This window comes from Stigmatopora argus, chromosome 12 (genome assembly GCF_051989625.1).
Source record: "Stigmatopora argus isolate UIUO_Sarg chromosome 12, RoL_Sarg_1.0, whole genome shotgun sequence".
NCBI lineage: Eukaryota > Metazoa > Chordata > Actinopteri > Syngnathiformes > Syngnathidae > Stigmatopora > Stigmatopora argus.
Genome location: NC_135398.1, coordinates 18,051,631 through 18,074,438, shown reverse-complemented (window position 1 = coordinate 18,074,438; position 22,808 = coordinate 18,051,631). Strand labels below are relative to the sequence as shown.

General features: G+C 41.7%; 1 protein-coding gene across 5 annotated transcripts in view; it reads right to left on the bottom strand.

The window, feature by feature from the left end:
- The window catches only part of LOC144086374 (dynamin-1-like), a 121,873-nt gene that overhangs the window by 47,859 nt on the left and 51,206 nt on the right, over positions 1 to 22,808 (bottom strand). For all 5 annotated transcript variants that reach the window (XR_013304430.1, XM_077616324.1, XM_077616329.1 and 2 more), the window contains 3 exons: positions 16,731 to 16,785; positions 9,488 to 9,601; positions 5,426 to 5,535 (listed from right to left, as the gene is read on the bottom strand). Coding sequence is in view for 4 of the 5 variants with exons in the window: in XM_077616324.1 (XP_077472450.1) it covers positions 5,426 to 5,535; positions 9,488 to 9,601; positions 16,731 to 16,785 (279 nt within the window). In the remaining variant the exon portion in view is untranslated. The remainder of the gene's footprint in view (positions 1 to 5,425; positions 5,536 to 9,487; positions 9,602 to 16,730; positions 16,786 to 22,808) is intronic.

Sequence of the window (22,808 nt, the reverse complement as noted above, 5' to 3'; positions counted from 1 at the left end):
TCGTATCTCAAGATAAATATTTGCTTGAAATTTTACTCGTATCTCAAATTGCTCGTATGTTGGGGTACTCGTATGTCGAGGTATTACTGTAGTTTAAATATATACAAATCTGTCAAAGTCATCATATTCTGTATCCCACATAAAGAGTTTGGCCAAGTGGGCGCGTTCGTCATACAACACAGAGGTTCCAAATCACTGCCAGTCCGAGACGTTACCTTGGGCTTTCATAAAAGTGATGCAGACTTAGGCGAAAGCTCCCCTTGTTAGCCGGCACTTTAGCCGAGGCATCTACAACCACAAATTGTTGCGTAACTCGCCCGATGCTGCCTGCCAGTCTTTGTATAACTATGTTTGCCATCCACCAGCCTTCACTCCTGAGCCGTTCATAACGTTGCTTCTTTTGGCTGCTCTTTCGTGTTCGACCCATGGCTTGCCTCCAAACTTTCAGTTCGTGTGTTTGTGTGTGTGTGCATGTGAATGGGTGTGTGTGTGTGTGTGTGCGTGTGTGAGTGTCTATTACGTGTTATTGTTTATCTTTAACCTGCTCAAGGGACTGATGTGTTCACTATTATGTGCTTTCCCTTATTAAATAAATCAAACTCAAACTCAAAGGACAGGCCTGAAGGCAACAAGATAGGTAGAAAAAAAGATAAAGGCCTGACACTTAAATCCGCCTTTGTTCGCCCAGTGCCCAGACTACCTGTTCATTTTTATACTTGTGTACCGTAGTCTACACATTGTCTAGACTGGGTATGGAGGTTCTTCTGTCAGTTTGTCTCTCCGTCTGCACTACTGCCAACGTTGCTTCTTTTAGCTGCTCTTTCGTGTTTGACCCATGGCTTGCCTCCAAACTTTCAGTTTTAACTATGCCTCATTCGCATGTCTCTTGTGCTGTTTTCTGGGGTCAAACGGATATTGTCTTGCAAAATACAGTATCAATCATAGACTACTGTCATTATTGTCCACTTCACGGCTTTAACATTTGCAGCTCTAGTAAATCACGTTTTTTTAATATTAAGTATAAAAATTATAAACTTCATAAAAATGTCAAAATTCACACTGAAACTTGCAGGCAGAAAACGTGCTTAAAAGTCAGAGCTCCTCTTCTTCTGCGCTGAAGTGGGTGGAAAGCAGATGAAGCAAGAAGAAGCAATAATTCACGATTCATGGTCGAAGAATGACACGCTGAACAATATAAAAGGCCGAGAAGGACGACGTCTTGGCTTCTGTTTTGTTGCGAGTCTATTTCGCATTCCACAGATAACCTGTGGAGAAAGACTACGCTGTGCCTATTTCAGCTTTGATTGGATTTTGAGTTGCCATTGAAAATGCATCCTAAACATCCTGGGCCATCAAAGACTTTCAATAAGGCCAAGAAAAAATGACACATGATGACAGTGACCCAAAAAGTTATGTTCCTAGTTATGCTAAATGCATAGCATGCCAGTTTTGGGAAACATCGGCTTCTGAAGGTGGTTCACATCAAGCTCTCTTGGGAAGATCCGGAGGACTTTAAATTGTTATGAGAAACATGTACTTCTTCATGTCTGGCTCACACGACTCTCAATTGTTTAGACTTCTGTGATGCATGTTGTCAAATCTTATGTAATAAATTAGCAAGAAAGACATCTATTGGACAGAATGATCTTGACCGAGGACGCGTGTGGATTGATTCTCTCTTGCAAGAAACCCGGTTATGAGTCAGATGTCTGTTTTATTACGGCGTGCCTTTAGGAATATCTATTGGTGAACCTATCAATATGCATAAAACTAATATTTAATGAATACAGTAATCCTTCCAATATCGCGGATAATGTGGGGCTGCTGTATTCGAAAAAACGCCAAGTAGGATCACCCATATTGTTACGTCCACGGGAGACGTCTTTGGCGAGGTAGAAAGGATTAGGACCCTGTCGCGGGAAAGCAGGTGAGGACGAGGCAATTTGTGCTCCTAATAACAACTTTCATAACTTAGAAGGGACCTTACAAAACAACAAGGACTTGTGGGCGTCCGCGCCGGCTCGAGACGAGACGTGGGAGTGGCCGGTCCGGCGCGCGTCCGTGCTGGCCCGAGACGAGACGTGGTAGTGGCCGGTCCGGCAGGCGTCCGCGCCGGCCCGAGACGAAACGTGGAAGTGGCCAGTCCGGCGGGCGTCCACGCCGGCCTAAGACGAGGCGAGGAAGTGGTCGGTCCGGCGGGCGTCCGCGCCGGCCCGACACGAGGCATGGGGGTGGCCGAATTGGCGCGCGTCTGCGCCGGCCCGAGACGAGTCCTCTTCTGTACTCCCTGTACACATAAGACTATACACCGACCCACCAGTTTAACTCCATAATCAAATTTGCCGATGACACCACTGTGGTCGGACTCATCTTAGTCAACAAACTGTCTTTGTGGTGTTTGGTGAACAATCTCACACTAAACACCACGAAAACTAAAGAAATAATCCTGGACTTTCGCAAATGCAGCACAGATCTGGCCCCACTCCTCATGAATGGAGTATGCGTAGACAGGGTCCAGTCCTTCAAATTCCTGGGGCTCCACGTCACGGACAAGCTCTCCTGGTCTACCAACGCCACAGCAGTGGTGAAGAAGGCCCAGAAGCAACTCCATTTCCTGAGGGTACTCAGGAGGAACAACTTGGACACTAAGCTTCTGGTAACCTTCTATAGAGCCACTGTGGAGAGCATCAAGGCATACTGCATTACAGTGTGGTACGATGGAAGCACGGCAGCAGACAGAAAGGCCATGCAGAGGGTGACCAACACTGCCCAGAAGATCATCGGCTGCTCTCTGCCCTCACTGGATGACATTGCCAGCCCTCGCTACATCAGCAGAGTCAGGAACATTGTCAGGGACCAATACCACCCTGGTCACAACCTGTTCCGCTGCTGCCCTCTGGCGGACGCTACAGGTCTCACAAAGCACGGACGAATAGACTTAAGGACAGTTTTTTCCCACAGCCATCAGGACTCTGAACTTGAGTTAGCATGACACACAATCCCTTCAGTGCAATAACTTTGGGGTGTGCAATAACAATGTGCAATATCTTAGAAATCTGTGCAATATTTTAAAATCTGTGCAATATTTTAGAATCTGTGCAATATTTTAGAATTCTGTGCAATATTTTAGAATTCACCTAGCCGGGATGTGACTTTTTATCAGTGGTGGGCCGTCAGGGCCTTCAAGGCCTTCTCTGCTGGCCTAAGAAATATCTGAATCATATTATACTTTGTCCATCAATACTTATCATCCCAAATGGTCTGTTAGCTTCCTTTCATTGCTTTCCCCCCTGGTCGCACTGCTTCCAGATGTGTGTTTTCATATTGAAGCATTTAACCAATCACATTTCAGCCATTATTTGTTGCCAGATCAGATCTGCCTCAAAGCCTTCACAATCAGTTCTGCGGGCTCTGCTGCATTAAACTAAACTGTTGCTTTTAACCAATCAGATTTCGAGTTGGCAACCCCACAATGCTTTTTCATATGCATTAGCATTTTGCTGGCTGGGATATGTCATTGCTTTCACCAACTATGATTGGCTAGTAGGCGGGCCAAAGCCATAGATTGCAAACTCCACCCACAATGGCCGACAGAAGCAAAAAGAAATGGATTCTGTTTGCTCACAAAGCTATTTTCCAGATGGACTTTTCCAGAAAAAAACGGACATCATTAAGAAAGGGCGGTCAACTCCGAAGCTAGCAAGCCTGTTACAGCCGGGAAAATGGTGTGTGCGGCACTTTCAGTGCGCTAACTTAGCTGCACAAGTAAATAGTATATTGTTGTGTTGATTTAAAGCCATTTTCCAAACGGACTATGCCGGAAATATGACAGGACAGGCTCAACTTTCTTCATTAGCTTCGATGGCGATAGGAAAGAAGGAAGAAAGAAAGGAGGATGATATTGTGTACAGTTAAAAAGAGTTTTTGGTGAGTATAATATGGCTATATTCCTAAATAATATTTCAATTGTGGGCCCGGTTCTGATATCTGAAAAGCTCCAGTGTTTGTATTTAAGCTCCAGTGTTTGTATTTAATCACTAAATGCTGCTAGGATGTGGATTTTACCCTAGTTTATTTTTTGCCGTTTCGCCATTGACGTCTTTTCCCGAGGAAATCACCCCCCTGGCCTGGTTGTAATGTCTCAAAAGCTCCAGTATTTGTATTCAGTCAATAAATGCTGCTAGGAAGTGGATTTCACCTAATTTTAGTGCATTTTTGTCATTTCACTATGGACGTATCGACGTTCATCGCTGTCTTTTTACCGGGGAAATGATATTCTGGGCCCGGTTCTGATGTCTAAAAAGCTCCAGTATTTGTATTTAATCAATAAATGCTGTTTTCGGCTGGATTTTACCCCATTTTCGGGCAATGTTTGCCCGTACGCCATTGACATTCATCGCTGTCTTTTCCCGGGAAAATCGCCGCCTGGCCTGGTTTTAATGTGTGAAAAGCTCCAGTATTTGTATTTAATCATGAAATGCTGCTAGGAAGTGGATTTTACCCCATTTTTGTGCATTGATTCATTGATTATTTTTTATGTGTCGCAGCTCTAGCTGCAGTAGAGGTTTTATAGCCATAAAATAGTTTTTGAGGGTTGGATTGATACGTTGAATGCGCTACGAGAAAATGCACCGACCGCCACTGCTTTTTATACTTTTATACTACTATTTATGTTTTTTTTTCACAGGGAAAATACACTTTGGAAAGCTTGGAGTAGCACCACCAATTTCGTTATATGCAGTTGTGTATGAGGACAATAAAGGCTTTTGATTGATTTGATTGAAGTACACTAGTACAATTACCAAGGGGCTTGTGGTCAGTAATGGTCACTGCTATTGGTTATTCAGTTCTGTTAGCCCTGCCTCTGGTGGTCAGCAGCGATGAAATAGAAAGAATGTTACGTATGTAATTACCGTTCTATCACTCCCAAATGACAGCCAGAGCATTCTGTCAATCATATTTGCCGTGTTCACGGGAGAATATTTTGTAGGGATCAGAGCTAATTGTCACCAGAAGCTTTTCAGGGGGTCAACCTGGCATTACAGGTGACTATGTTGGTATTATGAATCGCATCAAATCATTTAGTTTCATCAACATCGCCTGTGGCGGTCATTCTTGATTCATTTGCCGTAAGTGTTTAAAAAAAAGATTCTGCTATAGTACATTCCAGGGTTCTCGTATTGATTCAAAATCCCTCTGATTCAATCTTTACTAAAAATATATATTTTTTTCATATCTAGATTTTTGAATTTCAGGTTTGGACTAAAGTCAGTTTGCATGTAATTAGGTCTTAACGTGTAGTATTGTGATTAACCGTGATTGAACTGTGACCTATGAATTCTGGTACGAATCCTATGGCTAGATATAAGGCAATACAAACCCCTACTTATTATGTAACTTTTGATATAAAGAACTGGTTACTGACCTTGACTCTGTATTAAAAATGCAAAATATGTGCTTGCTTGACATAAAACTCTTCTCCACATCACGGACTTTCAGATTGTCAAGGGGAAGCATGTATTTTTTTTCCTTCTCCTGTGAAAAAGAGTAAAAACTATTTAGTATATTCTCAGTTGTCAGGTACAGGTACAGGTTATTAACACAGTTATTATAGGTAACATTGACAAGTAGGAGGATGAAATTTGATATTAAGGGAAGGGGAGTAAGGGGCTACAGAAGGTGGTTGGGAACAAATAGAGTGGGAGGTAAAAAGAAGATTGAGAGGGGGAGGTAAGAAAAGATGGAAAGCACATGTGGAAATCATTACAGATGGTAATGCTTTTAGTCATTCTATGTATATAAAAAGAGCTAGTAGCTATATAGGCTTTAGAGACTGTGGCGCTATGGTCACTGGGAGATATAGTTGTACTTTTATTAAAAGCACTGGCGCTCTACTCAATACATTACTCAAACAATATGTTGATCATTGAAGGTACAAAGGTCAACCGTGGTCATAAGAGACAGATGGGCGTGTAATCATTTGAGTCCTGGAGCAATATGTAATGCACTGATCAAGCGCAATATTGATCTTTCAAGGTGCAAGGCAGCTTTAGAGGTATGAAAATTGTATAGTAGCAAATAAAGGTTTGGGTCTACACCAGGGGTGGGCAAACTATTCAAAGAGCCACAGTGGGTGCAAGTTTTCATTCCAACCGATAAAGAGGAAGCCTTTTCACCAATCTGGTGTCCTACAAGTGCAAAGTGGACTGTTTTCAGGTGCTTCTTGTTTTCTGCAGAAATCTTATTGATCAATATCTGTGCTGGATCAGTTGGAACAAAAACCTGCATCCACAGTGGCCCTCGAGGACTGGTTTGCTCACCCCTGGTCCACACTCATGATGCCCACTTTTGCATGTTACTGTAAAATGTAAGATGATTGTGGCAGGTGCTTTGAGTCGGATGAGCTTGATACTTTATCCACACCTCTTTTTTTGGGAGGTTTGTTTGTTTTTTATTTTTGGATTAAACAACTCACCAGCCATTTTTCTTCTCCCACTCCTACTTGAGTTTTCTGGTGAAGACGACGAGCGCGAGAGATTAAATGATAAATTAAATTTTTGCGTTAAAATTCAATATCTGGTAGTGCTTAGTAGCTATTGGAAAAAAGGATGGTTGTAGTAAAGAGATGCCGGCCAAAGAAGGGAAGAGCGAATAGATAAACAAACACAAAACTGGATCTGGAAATTGACTCTGAGAGGTATATTCAAATATTTGTGTCACATGGATTTGTAGGGCAGGTAAACTCAGACCATTTACCTTGTGTTGCTGAAGGGGTTACAACATTTCATATATTGTCAAACAGATCCCCTCCTTCTCTTGCTTCCTTTCACTTTCTCACTTCACCTCATCATCTGCCTTTTTCCATCTTTTTTGTGTGTTTTTAGGGGGGGTCGTTCGGACGGGAGGGCACAGAACTTATGTTTAGACGACAGATAAAAAACACTAAGAATAAATTTAAATTCAATTTGTCCAATTTTAGGTTCATTAGAAATAATCAAATGCCTGAGTCAGCAAAACTATATTTTGACACAATGATCATATCACAGGGCGGCCCGGTGGTGCAAGTGGTTAGCGCGTCGGCCTTACAGCTAGCTATTGAGTCCTGGGTTCAAATCCAGGTCATGTCCATCTGTGTGGAGTTTGCATGTTCTCCCCGGGCCTGCGTGGGTTTCCTCCGGTACTCCGGTTTCTTCCCACATTCCAAAGACATGCATGGTACGCTGATTGGACACTCTAAATTGCCCCTAGGTATGGGTGTGAGTGTGCATAGTTGTCCGTCTCCTTGTGCCCTGCGATTGGCTGGCCACCGATTCAGGGTGTCCCCTGCCTCTGGCCCGGAGTCAGCTAGGATAGGCTCCAGCACCCCCCACAACCCCAATGAGGATAAAGCGGTTCAGAAAATGAGATGAGATGAGAGATCATATCACACATGACGTACTGCGTAACAAGTTGGTCATCGGCCTGCAAAACAACACTAAAACCAATTGAAACCATTTATAAGCAAGCTCTGAAAGTATTGGACAGAAAACCAAAAATGCACCACCACTGTCAGATATCAAAAAACACAAACGCCTCAACTGGGACAATATTGTTAAATATTCAGATGCCACCTTAGTTTTCAAAATCTTCCATCACAAAGCTCCTTATCCACTCCAAGATTTTGTACAAAAAATCCCAACACATCAGCAAGGCTGCTCTCAAGGTGACTGTTAATTTCCCTTCAAAAAGAGTGCATTCACCCATAGCACCTTCTCTGTCCGTGCCGCACATACCTGGAACTCGATACCAATTAACATACATGAACTCCCGTCTCTGAACCTCTTTGCCAATCATCTTAAAGCCTGGCTGTTAGACGAACAAAATTGCGATCACAACGCTGTCTAAAACTGTGCTACTTGTGTGTTTGTGTGTGTGTGCACGTGGGTGGGTGTGCGTGTCTGTGTGTGTGTCTAGTGTGTCATCATTTATCTTCAACCTACACAAGGGACTGAAGGTGGAAATTAGTCCTCAGCTACAATCTTACATATTTAAATATATGGTATATTCATTAACATGAATATGAATGTGTTCACTAATATGTGCTTTCCCTTATTAATTAAATCAAACTCAAACTCAAAAGACAAGCCTGAAGGTAACAAGAATGGTAGAAAAAAAGATAAAGGCCTGACACTTAAATCCGGCTTCGTTCACCCAGTGCCCAGACTACCTGTTCATTTTTATACTTGTGTACAGTAGTCTACACATTGTTTAGACTTCGTATGGAGTTTCTCCTGTCAGTTTGTCTTTCCGTCTGCACTACTGCCAACTAGCTGTCAAATTTATTTGGGAAAATTTGTTTTCCTTTATTATTATTTACCTGAATGAATTTTGGCAGGGTAGCCCAGTGGTTAGCACGTTGGCCTCAATTCTGTGGTGAAGGGATCAATCCCAGGTCGGTCATCATTGTGTGGAGTTTCCATGTTCTTGCAGGGCTTTGTGGGTTTTCGCCAGGTACTCCGGTTTCCTCCCACATCCCAAAAACATGCAGATTAGGCTTGTTGAACACTCCAAATTGCCCCTAGGTATGAATGTGAGCGTGAACGGTGGTACGGATCCGTGTGCCCTGCGATTGGCTGGCCACCGATTGAGGGTGTCCCCAGTCTGGTGCCCAAAGTTAGCAAACCTTGTGAGGATAAGCAGTGCAGAAAATGGATGAATGAATTTTGACCAAATTAATTGAAAAGTGGCAGCCCGACAAACGAGTGGTTGGAGCGTTGAACAGTCTATTCTGGTGAGAAGAGGCGTGTGAGTGAGCCACAATATTTTACCACTGCATCAGCAGATCTCATGTTCGTTGAAAGAACGCAGCTCAACTTAGTGAGACTGTACCGCAACATTCTTTAAATGAAGCTTTAAACTTATCTGGCACGCATACAAACCCACAACAATCTCTCTTAAGGAAGGGAAAATTACAACAACTGCTTCCAAATGACCATTGACTAAGTACGACAGAGCCGCCTTTTCTTCACACATTCCGTGTTGGTTTACGATGACTGAGACCCGTCAGGTGTATTAATGGTGGCAGGTGTAGCAACAAAGCCTCTACTATCGAAGCAGCCGCGGCGGCATTTTCTCATGGTGCCTCTACTTATGTCCTCTCTGAGTCTTTTTTCTGAGTCTTATTGAGGTTGGCCGGGTACGAAGCCATGTTTGCACAATCGCCCCTGGGCCGTAAAGCGTGCCAACATTGCTTATTGAAAGTGGAAAAATCGATTTTTTTGAAAACCCCAAATTCAAAAATCGAGCACGGTAACATGTTACAACCATACATTTGCAATTGTGTCTTCAAAATCGCATTCAAATCGGATGTACAGTGGTGTCTCCTTTTTGTCCGATGTTAACGGACAAACACACTAACGGGGGCCTTTTGTCTGAAATGGCGAACATACATCTAAAATACAAATTCCCTTTTCACTTTTATGAATTATAAGTCAAAAGTAGAACTTACCTCATCATCCTTAAACCAGGAAATGCTCTCAGCAGTGAGCACAAACCAGTATTCCTTTGCACCTCCCTTCATGATGCTAATATTGTTTATGGTCAGCCAACCTTTACGAATGACCTGGAGTAGGCAAGTAGATCAAATGTTATAGAAATACAGATGTGAAATTTAATGGAAAAGCTATGAGCAGGTGCGCAGATTACATGGATCGCCAAGGATTTGATCAAGTCTGTTAATTTTCGATTCGCCTTCAAAATTTCTTCTTTGCACCGCAACATTAAAATGTGCTCACTGAAATACCCACACTTTTAGGAAAATGCATATCTGACCAATTTAACAATTCATTACGCTCTGATAAAGATCTGAAATGTGGTGCCGACAGCCTCGCTTAACATAATCGTACGGTCACGGCTGCTTGTTAAGTCGTTCCTTTGATGTTGAAAATATGAAAAATGCATCTATTTTCATTTTGTCTCAGCTGCCTTCCCTTTGAACTCAGTGGTGAGTGATCATTTTGGCGTGGACTCTTGGTGCTGAACAATTAGATGCAGAGACTGTTACTCCTCTGGATAGAGGGAGAAATTTGCAGGACACCGTGACGGAGCCGATTATTTTTGAAAAAGCAGCTTTTTAAATGTAATTTGTTTGGAATTAATTATTTGAAGTGCTTAGGATTTTCTCATTATTTTCTCTAATTTTTTGTTTCTTACATCTTTAATACTATTTATACATATATATATATATATATATATATATATATATATATATATATATATATATATATATATATATATATATGTGTGTGTATGTATGTATGAAGGAATGAGAGAGAGAGAGAAAAATAGAGAGGAAAAGAGAAAGAGAGAGAGAGAGAAAGAAAGAAAGAAAGAAAGAAAGAAAGAAAGAAAGAGAGAGAGAATGAGAGAGAGAGAAAGAGAGAGAGAGAATGAGAGAGAGAATGAGAATGAAAGAGAGAATGACAGAGAGAAAGAGAGAGAGAGAGAATGAGAGAAAGAATGAGAGAGGAAGAGAGAGAATGAGAAACAGAGAGAGAGAATGAGAGAGGAAGAGCGAGAGGAAGAGAGAGAGAGAGAGGGAAAAAGAGAGAGAAAGCAAGAAAGAGAAAAAGAGAGAAAGAAAGAGAGAATGGGAGAGAGAATGAGAGAGAGAGAATGAGAGAGAGAGAATGAGAGAGAGAATGAGAGAGGGAAAGAATGGGAGAGAGAGAAAGAGAGAGATAGAGAATGAGAGAATGAGTGAGAGAGAGAGAGAATGAGTGAGAGAGAGAATGAGAGAGAGAGAGAATGCGAGAGGGAAAGAATGGGGGGAGAGAAAGAGAGAGATAGAGAATGAGAGAATGAGTGAGAGAGAGAGAGAGAGAGAATGAGAGAATGAGTGAGAGAGAGCGAATGAGTGAGAGAGAGAGAATGAGAGAGACAATGAGAGAGAGAATGAGAGAGAAAATGAGAGAGATTGAGAGAGAGAATGAGAGAGAGAGTATGAGAGAGAGAATGAGAGAGAAAGAATGAGTGAGAGAATGAGAGAGAGAGATAATGGGAGAGAGAGAATGAGAGAGATAGAGAATGAGAGAATGAGTGAGAGAGAGAGAAAGAGAGAGAATGAGTGAGAGAGAGAGAAAGAGAGAGAAAGAGAGAGAATGAGAGAGAATGAGAGAGAGAATGACAGAGAGAAAGAGAGAGAGAAGGAGAGAGAATGAGAGAGAGAATGACAGAGAGAATGACAGAGAGAATGAGAGAGAGAGAGAATGAGAGAGAGAATGAGAGAGAGAATGAGAGAGAGAATGAGAGAGAGAATGAAAGAGAGAATGACAGAGAGAGAGAGAATGAGAGAGAGAATGAGAGAGAGAATGACAGAGAGAATGAGAGAGAGAGTGACAGGGAGAGTGACGGAGAATGAGAGAGAGAATGACAGAGAGAATGACAGAGAGAATGAGAGAGAGAATGAGAGAGAGAATGAGAGAGAGAATGACAGAGAGAATGACAGAGAGAAAGAGAGAATGACAGAGAGAAAGAGAGAATGACAGAGAGAAAGAGAGAATGACAGAGAGAATGAGAGAGAGAGAATGACAGAGAGAGAATGACAGAGAGAGAATGACAGAGAGAGAATGACAGAGAGAGAATGACAGAGAGGGAGTGACAGAGAGAATGACAGAGAGGGAGTGACAGAGAGAATGAGAGAGAGAGAAAGAGAGAATGACAGACAGAAAGAGAGAATGACAGAGAGAATGACAGAGAGGGTGTGACAGAGAGAATGAGAGAGAGAGAAAGAGAGAATGACAGACAGAAAGAGAGAATGACAGAGAGAATGACAGAGAGGGTGTGACAGAGAGAATGAGAGAGAGAGAATGACAGAGAGAATGACAGAGAGGGAGTGACAGAGAGAATGAGAGAGAGAGAAAGAGAGAATGAGAGAGAGAATGAGAGAGAGACAATGACAGGGAGAGAATGACAGAGAGAAATAGAGAATGACAGAGAGAAAGAGAGAATGACAGAGAGAATGAGAGAGAGAATGACAGAGAGAGAATGACACAGAGAGAATGACAGAGAGAGAATGACACAGAGAGAATGACAGAGAGAAAGAGAATTAGAGACAGAAAGAGAGAATTAGAGAGAGAGACAGAGAGAGAGAATTAGAGAGAGACAGAGAGAGAGAATTAGAGAGAGACAGAGAGAGAGAATTAGAGAGAGACACAGAGAGAATTAGAGACATAGAGAGAGAGAATTAGAGAGAGACAGAGAGAGGGAAAAAAATGAGAGAGAGAGAGAATTAGAGCAAGACAGAGCGAGAGAATGAGAGAGAGAGGGAGAACAAATGAGGGAAAGAGGGAGAACAAATGAGAGAAAGAGAGAGAAAAAAATGAGAGAGAATGAGAGAGAGAGAGAAAAAATGAGAGAGAAAAAAATGACAGAGAATGAGAGAGAGAGAGAACAAATGAGAGAAAGAGAGAAAAATGAGAGAATGAGAGAGAGAAAAATTGAGAGAGAGAAAAAAATAAGTGAGAATGAGAAAGAGAAAAAATGAGTGAGAATGTCAGAGAGAGAGAAAATGAGAGAGAAAGAGAGAGAAAGCAAGAAAGAGAGAGAGAATGAGAGAGAGAGAGAATGAGAGAAAGAGAATGATAGAAAGAGAGAGAATTAGAGAGTGAGAGAATGAGAGTGAGAAAATGAGAGAGAGAAAGGGAGAGAATGAGAGAGAGAAAATGAGAGAGATAGAGAATGAGATAGAGTGAGAGAATGAGAGAAAGAGAATGAGATAGAGTGAGAGAATGAGAGAGAGACAGAATTGGATTGGATTGGATAACTTCATTCATCCCGTATTTGGGAAATTTCGTTGTCAGTAGCAAGAGGGTGAGGATGCAGAAATAGGAAAGGCATTTTAGACATAAATAGATAGTTAATAAGTAAGTTAATAATATATATACATATATACACATACATACACAAGCACATATATACATATATATACACATACATACACATAAGCACCTATATACATATATATACACATACACATAAGCACATACAGACGCTCCTCTACTTACGAACAGTCGAGTTACGAACAACGGTACATACGAACATGTCTGCAAATTGCGTTTATGTCGAAAAATGTCCATAAGTTCGATTTTGTATTGCGCGCCTTTTTCCAAGTAGTGCTTCTTTCCGCCGCTAATACCGACGCCTAGCGCTGTGAGAGCTCAGCTTACCCAGCATCCACCTTCCTCTGCCCAGTTCGTTGCAATGCGGAAGTGTGTGAACGTATCTCCAGTGCGCAAAGAACCTTTTTCATTTGTATCATTAAATATCTCGTGCATCCATTATTGAATATGGTTGGTGAAAAGCGAAAGGCTTCTATTGAGGGAGGTGCAAGGAAGAGGCAAGCCATTTCATTTGAAATGAGTGGCAATAATAACGAAGCTTGATGCGCGTCAGAAAGTGGTGAGCGTTGCACGCGAATACAACTTGAATCATTCGACCGTCAGTACCATTTATAAACATAAAGATCGAGCAGCAGGACCCAAATATTGAACGTTGCACAAAGTTTGCAAATCAATTGAATGATGCCATACAGTGCTACTGCATCATTTATGATGAAAAAAAGAAAACTGCAATCATCATTATATAGCTTCTTTCGGCCAGTTTCTAGTAAATATCTCTCTCTCTCTCTAATTTACGTATATACAGTACTGTATGTATTCTCTCCATTTTATTAAATGTTTTTTTCAGTACAAACCAATGCGTGTTACTTATACAAGCCTTAAACATACAAATGCACTTATATAAACCTTCAAATTACTTATATAGGCTTCAATATACTTATATAGGCTTCAATATACTTATATAGGCTTCAATATACTTATATAGGCCTTAAACATAAATTATAATACAAAATATAGCACTGAGCAACTTATGAACAATCGCTCGGAACCTAACTCGTTCGTAAGTAGGGGAGCGTCTGTATATACATATATATACACATACATACACATGCACCCTCATTGCAGGAAGGAGCGCTTCCGCAGATCCTTCCTCCCATCAGCTGTCAGGCTCTTTAACAAAAAATGGCTGTGTGTTAAAACCTAAAACTATGCATGCATGTACATCTATATGTATGTATATATGTGCTTATGTATATATATATATATATATATATATATATATATATATATATATATATATATATATATATATATATATATATATATATATATATATATATATATATATATACACATAAGCACATATATACATACATATAGATGTACATGCATGCATACGGTAGGTTTTAACACACAGCCATTTTTTGTTAAAGAGCCTGACAGCTGATGGGAGGAAGGATCTGCGGAAGCGCTCCTTCCTGCAATGAGGGTGCAGCAGTCTATTGCTGAAAGAGCTTCGGAGACACTCCACAGACTCATGCAGGGGGTGGGAGGTGCTGTCCATGATGGACATCATCCTGGTCAGCATTCTCCGCTCTCCCACTTCCACCACGACAGCCCAGAACAGAGCTGGCCCTCCTGACCAGCTTATTCACCCTGTTCCTGTCCCTCTCCGTGCTCCCGCATCCCCAACAGACCACTGCATAAAACACTGTAGATGCCACCACAGTGTCGTAGAAAGTCCTCAGCAGTGTCCTGCACACTCCAAAGGACCGTAGACTCCTCAGTAGGTAGAGGCGGCTCTGGCACCTTTTGTACAGGGCATCTATGTTTGTGGACCAGTCTAGTTTGTTGTTGAGGTGAACACCCAGGTACTTCAAATTCTCCACGATTTCAATGCCTGTACCCTGGATGTTTACCTAAGTGGTCTGTTGAGGATTCCTCCGAAAGTCGATGACCATTTCGTTTGTCTTACTGGTGTTGATGTAGAGGTGGTTTAGCCTACACCTATCAACAAAGGCTGTGATGACTCCCCTCTACTCCAGGTCCTTCCCGTCCGCGGTTAGGGTTAGCAGGTGTCTGTATTATGTTTGAAGTCTGATGTGTAGAGGGAGAAGAGGAGTGGGGAGAGCACTGTGCCTTGTGGGGCCCCCGTGCTGCAAGCTACCACATCAGACGTACAGTCCTGGAGTCTCACATATTGTGGTCTGTCCATGATCCATGCGGCTAGGTGGTTCCTTACTCCAGCCTCTTCCAGTTTCCTTTGCCCTGCAATACCGCTCATCACTCTCAATTAAAGACTGCTCTCTTTTGTTGAATAATAATATGTTCTTAATGTTGAAAGTAAATTTGAAAATACATTTTCGCCTTCAATTGTGTCTTTTTTCTTATAACCCCTGGTATAGACAAACTTGCCTCTTTTATCATATTATTGTCCCAAATTAAACACATTATCAAGAAGCTGCCATTCAAAAAGTTTGCCTACCCCTGGTATAGACAAACTTGCCTCTTTTATTAAAAAGAAGACAAAGCAAATTCACAGATGATGTTTTTATTAAAGCAGTAAAATATCCACTAGATGGAGCTCTAATAACAGAAATAGAAAAATCCAAGGATGACCAGGAAAGAAAAACATTGTACTATTTTGAAGTTGTGTTCATTGAGCCTTATTTAACTCAGATTAATTTCTGGAAGAAACTCAAGTTTGCTCATATAAAATTGCTTAACACTGAATAAATTGAATAACTTGGTTAAAAGTCAAAATGAATGTATTGTTTTTTTATTTTTGTTTTCTTCTATGAAAATAAGAGAGACAATTCTGTTTCCCACAGTTGTACCTGTAATAGAATTACAGACTACTTTTTTGACAATTTTATTAAAAAGAAGACAAAGCAAATATATAAAAACACCATCTGTGAATTTGCTTTGTCTTTTTTATAATAAAAGAGGCAAGTTTGTCTATACCAGGGGTGGGCAAAATTTTTGACTTGCGGGCCAAAATGGATACTAAAATTTGACAGCATTTGGACACGCAATGTAATTTGTCAAACCTGGGGATTGAAATATAAGAAAAAAGACACAATTGAAGGTGAAAATTTATTTTCAAATTTACTTTCAGCATTAAGAACATATTATTATTCAACAAAAGAGAGCAGTCTTTAATTGAGAGTGATGAGCGGTATGGCAGGGCAAAGGGGAATGAATGAGGTCATTTTTACTATAATTTGGACAACGCCGGCGGCGGGCCGGATTAAAAAGCCTAACGGGCCGTATATGGCCCGTGGGCCGAGTTTGAAAAACTTGTACACACACGATCCGGGGGCGGGGCGAGCGCGCAAATCCTGCGACGGCGAAACGTCTGTTCGGCCAACCGTCTGGTCGGCGAAACGTCCGTTTGGCCAAACGTCCGGTCGGCGAAACGTCCGTTCGGCGAACTGTCCGTCGGCCAAACGTCCGTCGGCCAAACGTCCGTCGGCGAAACGTCTTTCGTCGAATCGTCCGGTCACAGATAAAGATATATATAAAGGAACCTTTTAATACACAGGAATAGTTTCAACTTAAGGTATATGGAAAGTTCTTTAAACAATAACATGAAAATGATGGTGGTGGTGATAAAAAGCAATTCCTTTCCGATTCTTTTCAATAATGAGGCCAAAAAAAAAACAAAAAAAAAGTTGGTGTCCAGTTACAAAAAATGATGCAACATAGTGCAATATTAGAAAGCACTTAAAAATGTAAATGCAAACATGTGAGAAATGCAACACACAAACTCAAATGGAGGACTACATTTTGGATTGAAACTCCTGCATGTTTTTCTAGTCATCTTTTACAATGAATGGGCACATCCCTCACCTGATTAGTGGCTGAACTCTGACTCTTGTTAGTCTGACTGCTTCTCTGCTGAGCACTGTTGGATGGAAAGGGATGAAGGTGGAAATAAAGAGAGGGCTAAACTAAACATAAAATATCATTATATTAATCAACATTGTCATCTTGAGTGATGCTGTTTGAAGAATTGTTGCCGTTCAAACTGTTACAGTCTGTTGTCTGCAATGACTGAGTCTTTTTAGTAGCTGATTAAGCTGAAGGCGTGGGGCTGTGCAACACACCTGCAGCGAATTTTTGCACCCAATATTTAAGGCGTGTGCGGTCGATTGGTCGCTGTCTTTTGGTCGCCGGTCTTTTGGTCGCGGTCTTTTGGTCACCCCGACCGCGACAACGGGCGACCAAAAGACCGGCGACAAAAGACCGATGACCAAAAGACCGGCGACAAAACAAGGTAAAACTATGCATCAATAAAGGCCAACAATGGCCATGAGCAGTTTCACTGAGCCGACGTGTGAGTGTATAAGAGTTGGTATGTACATGCGTTGTCCCTTTAAGAAGCTACGTCAGTCAGGGTCTTAACAAGTTCTCCAACAAAAAAACAATAAAAGTCCGGAAAATTTGGAGCTTTTCTTTAACCTAATAATTACTAGGGCATTAAGTATGGCTAAATAGTAATTCGCAGTTTGTATTTAGGGAATTTGAGCAACGATTTAAATGGTAATTATCACTTACCTTCCGGGCGACCAAAAGACAGGCGACCAAAATACCAGCGACCAAAATACCAGCGACCAAAATACCGGCGACCAATCGACCGTGTACCTATTTGAGGACAACTGCCACAATCAGCTGATTGCTTGCTTACTGCTGTGTGTGCCCGACACACATTCCAATGTCTCCTGCCTTCCTATGATTGCATCTTCTTGTTATTATTGTGATACTTTGCGTCCTTAGTTTATTCGCTGATTCAGTTGTCCTGTTTTTGTCCCAATTGACCCTCACCAGTTTGCTTATAGAGCAAACAGGTCCACTGATGATGCTATTGCCATTGCTCTTCATACAGCACTGAGCCACCTGGAACACCCTGGGAACTACGTGAGGATGCTCTTCATTGACTATAGCTCAGCCTTCAATACCATAAAACCGGACATTCTGACTGACAAACTCTCCCACCTTGGACTATCCTCTTCAATCTGCTGCTGGATAAAGTACTTCTTGACCAACCGACCACAGATTGTTAGACTTGGTCCCCACCTCTCTTCCTCCATTACACTAAGCACTGGCTCCCCTCAAGGCTGTGTACTGAGTCCTCTTCTGTACTCCCTGTACACCTACGACTGTACAGCCACCCACAAGTCTAACGCCATCATCAAATTCGCTGACGACACCACTGTGGTCGGATTCATCTCAGGAGGGGATGAGTCGGCTTACAGAGATGAGGTCAACAATTTGTCTTCGTGGTGCTCGGTGAACAATCTCACACTGAACACCACGAAAACTAAAGAAATAATCCTGGACTTTCGCAAACACGGCACAGATCTGGCCCCACTGCTCATGAATGGAGTATGTGTAGACAGGGTCCAGTCCTTTAAATTCCTGGGGGTCCACGTCACGGACAAGCTCTCATGGTCTACAAACATCACGGCAGTGGTGAAGAAGGCTCAGAAACGACTCAATTTCCTCAGGGTACTTAGGAAGAACAACTTGGGCACCAATCTTCTGATAACCTTCTATAGAACCACTGTAGAGAGCATCCTGGCGTACGGCATCACAGTGTGGTACGCTGGAAGCACGGCGGCAGACAAAAAGGCCATGCAGAAAGTGATTAACACTGCCCAGAGGATTGTCGGCTGCTCTCTGCCCTCACTTGAAGACATTGCCAGCCCTCGTTACCTCAGCAGAGCCAAGAACATCATAGGGGACCCTTACCACCCTGGTCACAATCTGTTCCAGCTGCTGCCCTCCGGCAGACGCTATAGGTCCCACAAAACACGGACAAATAGGCTTAAGGACAGTTTTTTCCCCACATCCATCAGAAATCTAAACTCGCGCTAACATAACACACATTCCCTTCTGCGGTATATGAACAGATGTTTGGTTGGTGATCTGCCTCCTACTAGCTGACTGAAGTAAGGTAAGTGGAAGACAGTGAGAGGTAAGCGAGAGGTAAGCGACCTGTATCCACAACAGCGGAATGACAAATTACAAGTCCGTAACTTACACTTATTTAGGTCTTTTGCCGATTAAACGTAGCTTATGGAGAAGCACCATCAATTTCGTCACACGCAGTTTCTGCGTGTGATGACAAGTAGGCTTTTGTGTTGTGATAATGACGACAGGGCCTATGTCCGATTATTATTATTATTATTGTCTTATTAACCGCATTAGTTCAGATTTTTCTAGTCGTTGGTAATCTTTCCTTAGTTTACTTGTTGACTTGACCGTGCTACCTCTGTTTTACTTGGTGATACTCACGTTTTTTGGGCGCGCTTCCTTTGTTAAAAAAAACATTATTGTGCTTTTTGACTCCCTGTCTCCGAGTTATGTTTGGATCCATCATTCAACGGCTTGCCGTTTACAACACAAATATCTTGTTTCAGCAGCAAAACTGGCAAAAACATGCATTTCAAACATCATAACCGTATGGCTTATTTTAGTATATATTTTTAAATTAATTTATTTTTTTAACAAATAAGAGTCCGTCCTCAGCCTGGCCTATCAAGATGGTATTGCCACTTCAGTGTTTTCAAACGGGCAAGTTCCATTTGGATGGCACTCTTAAGTTCCTGTTGGTATCCATACATATTTATTCTGTATATTTTATAGCCTCTTGATTCACTTGGAGCAAAAAATAACTAATTTCAGGTATCTGTTGAATTGTTGTTGAAAGAAGACAATTGCTGCAACTACAGAAGAATCATGTATAATTAGACATAAAGGTGTTTAAAAAAAATGATTCCGGGATATAGAGCGATATTGCATTGCAAAAGACTCATATTGATTAAAAATTCATCTGAATCGATGTCTACATGTGTATTTATGGTGGAAATAGGCAATAGCTGGGTCTACCTCTAGTCAGCAGGAGTCGTCGCTGTGCCTTGCCTTGTAGTAATCGGGTTGTACGCACGATGGCACTGTTGCAAAGCTTAAGTCCCACATACTTTAATACCTTGAGATCCGGGCTTGATGAGTTCGTATGTCAATTTACACCCAAAGCATTTTTTCCCATAGAAAATAACTGACTACAAATTAATCCTTTCCCACCCCCTGAAAAAAACACCAAAAAGGGATATTACAGTGGAAAAACATTATTTATTTTTTCTAATTCTAGTGGTTATGATCTTCAAAACTAAAATGTGACATTATTCAGTACCAACAGGCATTAGCGAAATTTTAAATACAAGGAAAATTCTGAGCAAAATTTTGCCTTGAGATACAAGAGAAATTTGAGATACAAGCATAACAGATGGCTCCCGATGCGGCCGGCCGAGTATCCGAGAGGCTGCTTATGAGATCAGCATCACTTTCATCCTCCCTGCATCTCCCTCGCATAAAGATATCTACGAGCACCGGGCTGTACAGGTTGCATTTTTTACTGGAGATAGCGTGACCGAGTCAAAAATATGCGAAAAAGTCAGCGGAATCTACATGGACTTGAAAGCAAAGCAAGCTTCGGAAAAAGACACCAGCAAAGCCCTACATAGCGAGTCGTGGCTGGTTTGATAATTATATATATAAACGATAAGCAGGAAGTTCTGACTCCAAAGCTGCAGTGAAATACATTAACATCTTTTCCTCGGTTATTGTACACGAAGGTTTAAATTTAGAGTAACGTAAAATTAAAACTTATTTTTAAATGTGTGTATAATAATCTTAAAAGTTCATTTAATTTAAATTTAAAGTTTATGTTATATTAAGAGCACGTTGCCGTCTCTCCTGTCCTCCCGCTCTCTCACTCTTTCTCTCTGTGCACTCCACGGTAAACGCTACCGTCTGCCGGTACTGAATCATGTCACATTTTATTATTGAAGATCATAACCACTAGAATTAGAACAAATAAATTGATGTTTTTCCACTGTAATGTGTTTTTGGTGTTTTTTCAGAGGGTGGGAATGGATTATTTTGTATGTAGTCATTTTCTATGGGAAAATTTGAAATGAGATATGACTAAATTGACATACGAGTTTGGTCCCGGAACGCATTTAGCTTGTATTTCAAGGTATTACTGTATTCAGTAATGGTCAAAAGTTTACATACACTTGTGAAGAACATAATGTCATGGCTCTCTTGAGTTTCCAGTTATTTCTACAACTCAGATTTTTCTCTGATAGAGTGATTGGAACAGATACTTCTTTGTCACAAAACATTCATGAAGTTTGGTTTTTTTATGACTTTTTTATGGGTTAACACAAAAAGTGATCAAAACTGCTGGGTCAAAAATATACATACAGCAACACGAATTAGCAATTTTGGTGACTTAGAAAGTTGTCAGTGAAATAAGCTTCATAGCATGGCCTCTTAATTTCTTGTGAGTGATTATGAGTGACTACAGCTGGTGACTTCTCTGAGGTCATTTAAATAGGGCTCATTGGATGCAAACGCCCACAAACGCTACAATGGGAAAGTCAAAGGAGCTCAGCATGGATGTGAAAAAGCGAATCCTTGACTTGAACAAGTCAGGAAAGTCACTTGGAGCCATTTAAAAGCAGCTGCAGATCCCAAGAGCAACAGAGCAAACAATTGTTTTTAAGTATAAAGGGCATGGCACTGTTTTGTCACTGCCACGATCAGGAAGAAAACGCAAACTATCACCTGCTGCTGAGAGAAAATTGGTCAGGAGGGTGAAGATTCAACTGAGAATCACCAAAAAGCAGATTTCCCAAGAATTAGAAGATGCTGTAAAACAGGTTACAGTCAAGAAGGAAGCCCTTGCTCCAAAAGCGGCACCTTAAGGCTCGACTGAAGTTTGCTGCTGATCATATGGACAAAGATAAGACCTTCTGGATGAAAGTTCTGTGGTCAGACGAAACAAAAATCAAGCTGTTTGGCCACAATGCCCAGCAATATGTTTGGAGGAGAAAAGGTGAGGCCTTTAACCCCAAGTACACCATGCCTACCGTCAAGCACGGTGGTGGTAGTATTAATAATAATAATAATCGGACATAGGCCCTGTCGTCATTATCAACAACAAAAAAAGCCTACTTGTCATCACACCCAGAAACTGCGTGTGACGAAATTGGTGGTGGTTCTTCATAAGCTGCATTTACTCGGCAAAGGACCTAAATAAGTGATAGTTAAGGACTTGTAATTTGGCATTCTGCTGTTATGGATACAGGTCGCTTACCTCTCACTGTCTTTCACTTACCTTCAGTCAGCTAGTAGGAGGCAGATCACCACCCAAACATCTTCTCATGTTACCTCAGAAGGGAAGGTGTGTTATGTTACCGCAAATTTAGAGTTCTGATGGATGTGGGGAAAAACTGTCCTTAAGCCTATTTGTCTGTGTTTTGTGGGACCTATAGCCAGAGGGCAGCAGCTGGAACAGATTGTGACCAGGGTGGTAAGGGTCCCCTATGATGTTCCTGGCTCTGCTGAAGTAACGAGGGCTGGCAATGTCTTCCATTGAGGGCAGAGAGCAGCCGACAATCCTCTGGGCAGTGTTAATCACTTTCTGCATGGCCTTTTTGTCTGCCACCGTGCTTCCAGCGTACCACACTTTGATGCAGTACGCCAGGATGCTCTCTACAGTGGTTCTATAGAAGGTTATCAGAAGCTTGGTGCCCAAGTTGTTCTTCCTAAGTACCCTGAGGAAATTGAGTCGTTTCTGAGCCTTCTTCACTACTGCCGTGATGTTTGTAGACCATGAGAGCTTATCCGTGACGTGGACCCCCAGGAATTTAAAGGACTGGACCCTGTCTACACATACTCCATTTATGAAGAGTGGGGCCAGATCTGTGCCGTGTTTGCGAAAGTCCAGGATTATTTCTTTAGTTTTCGTGGTGTTCAGTGTGAGATTGTTGACCGAGCACCACGAAGACAATTTGTTGACCTCATCTCTGTAAGCCGACTCATCCCCTCCTGAGATGAGTCCGACCACAGTGGTGT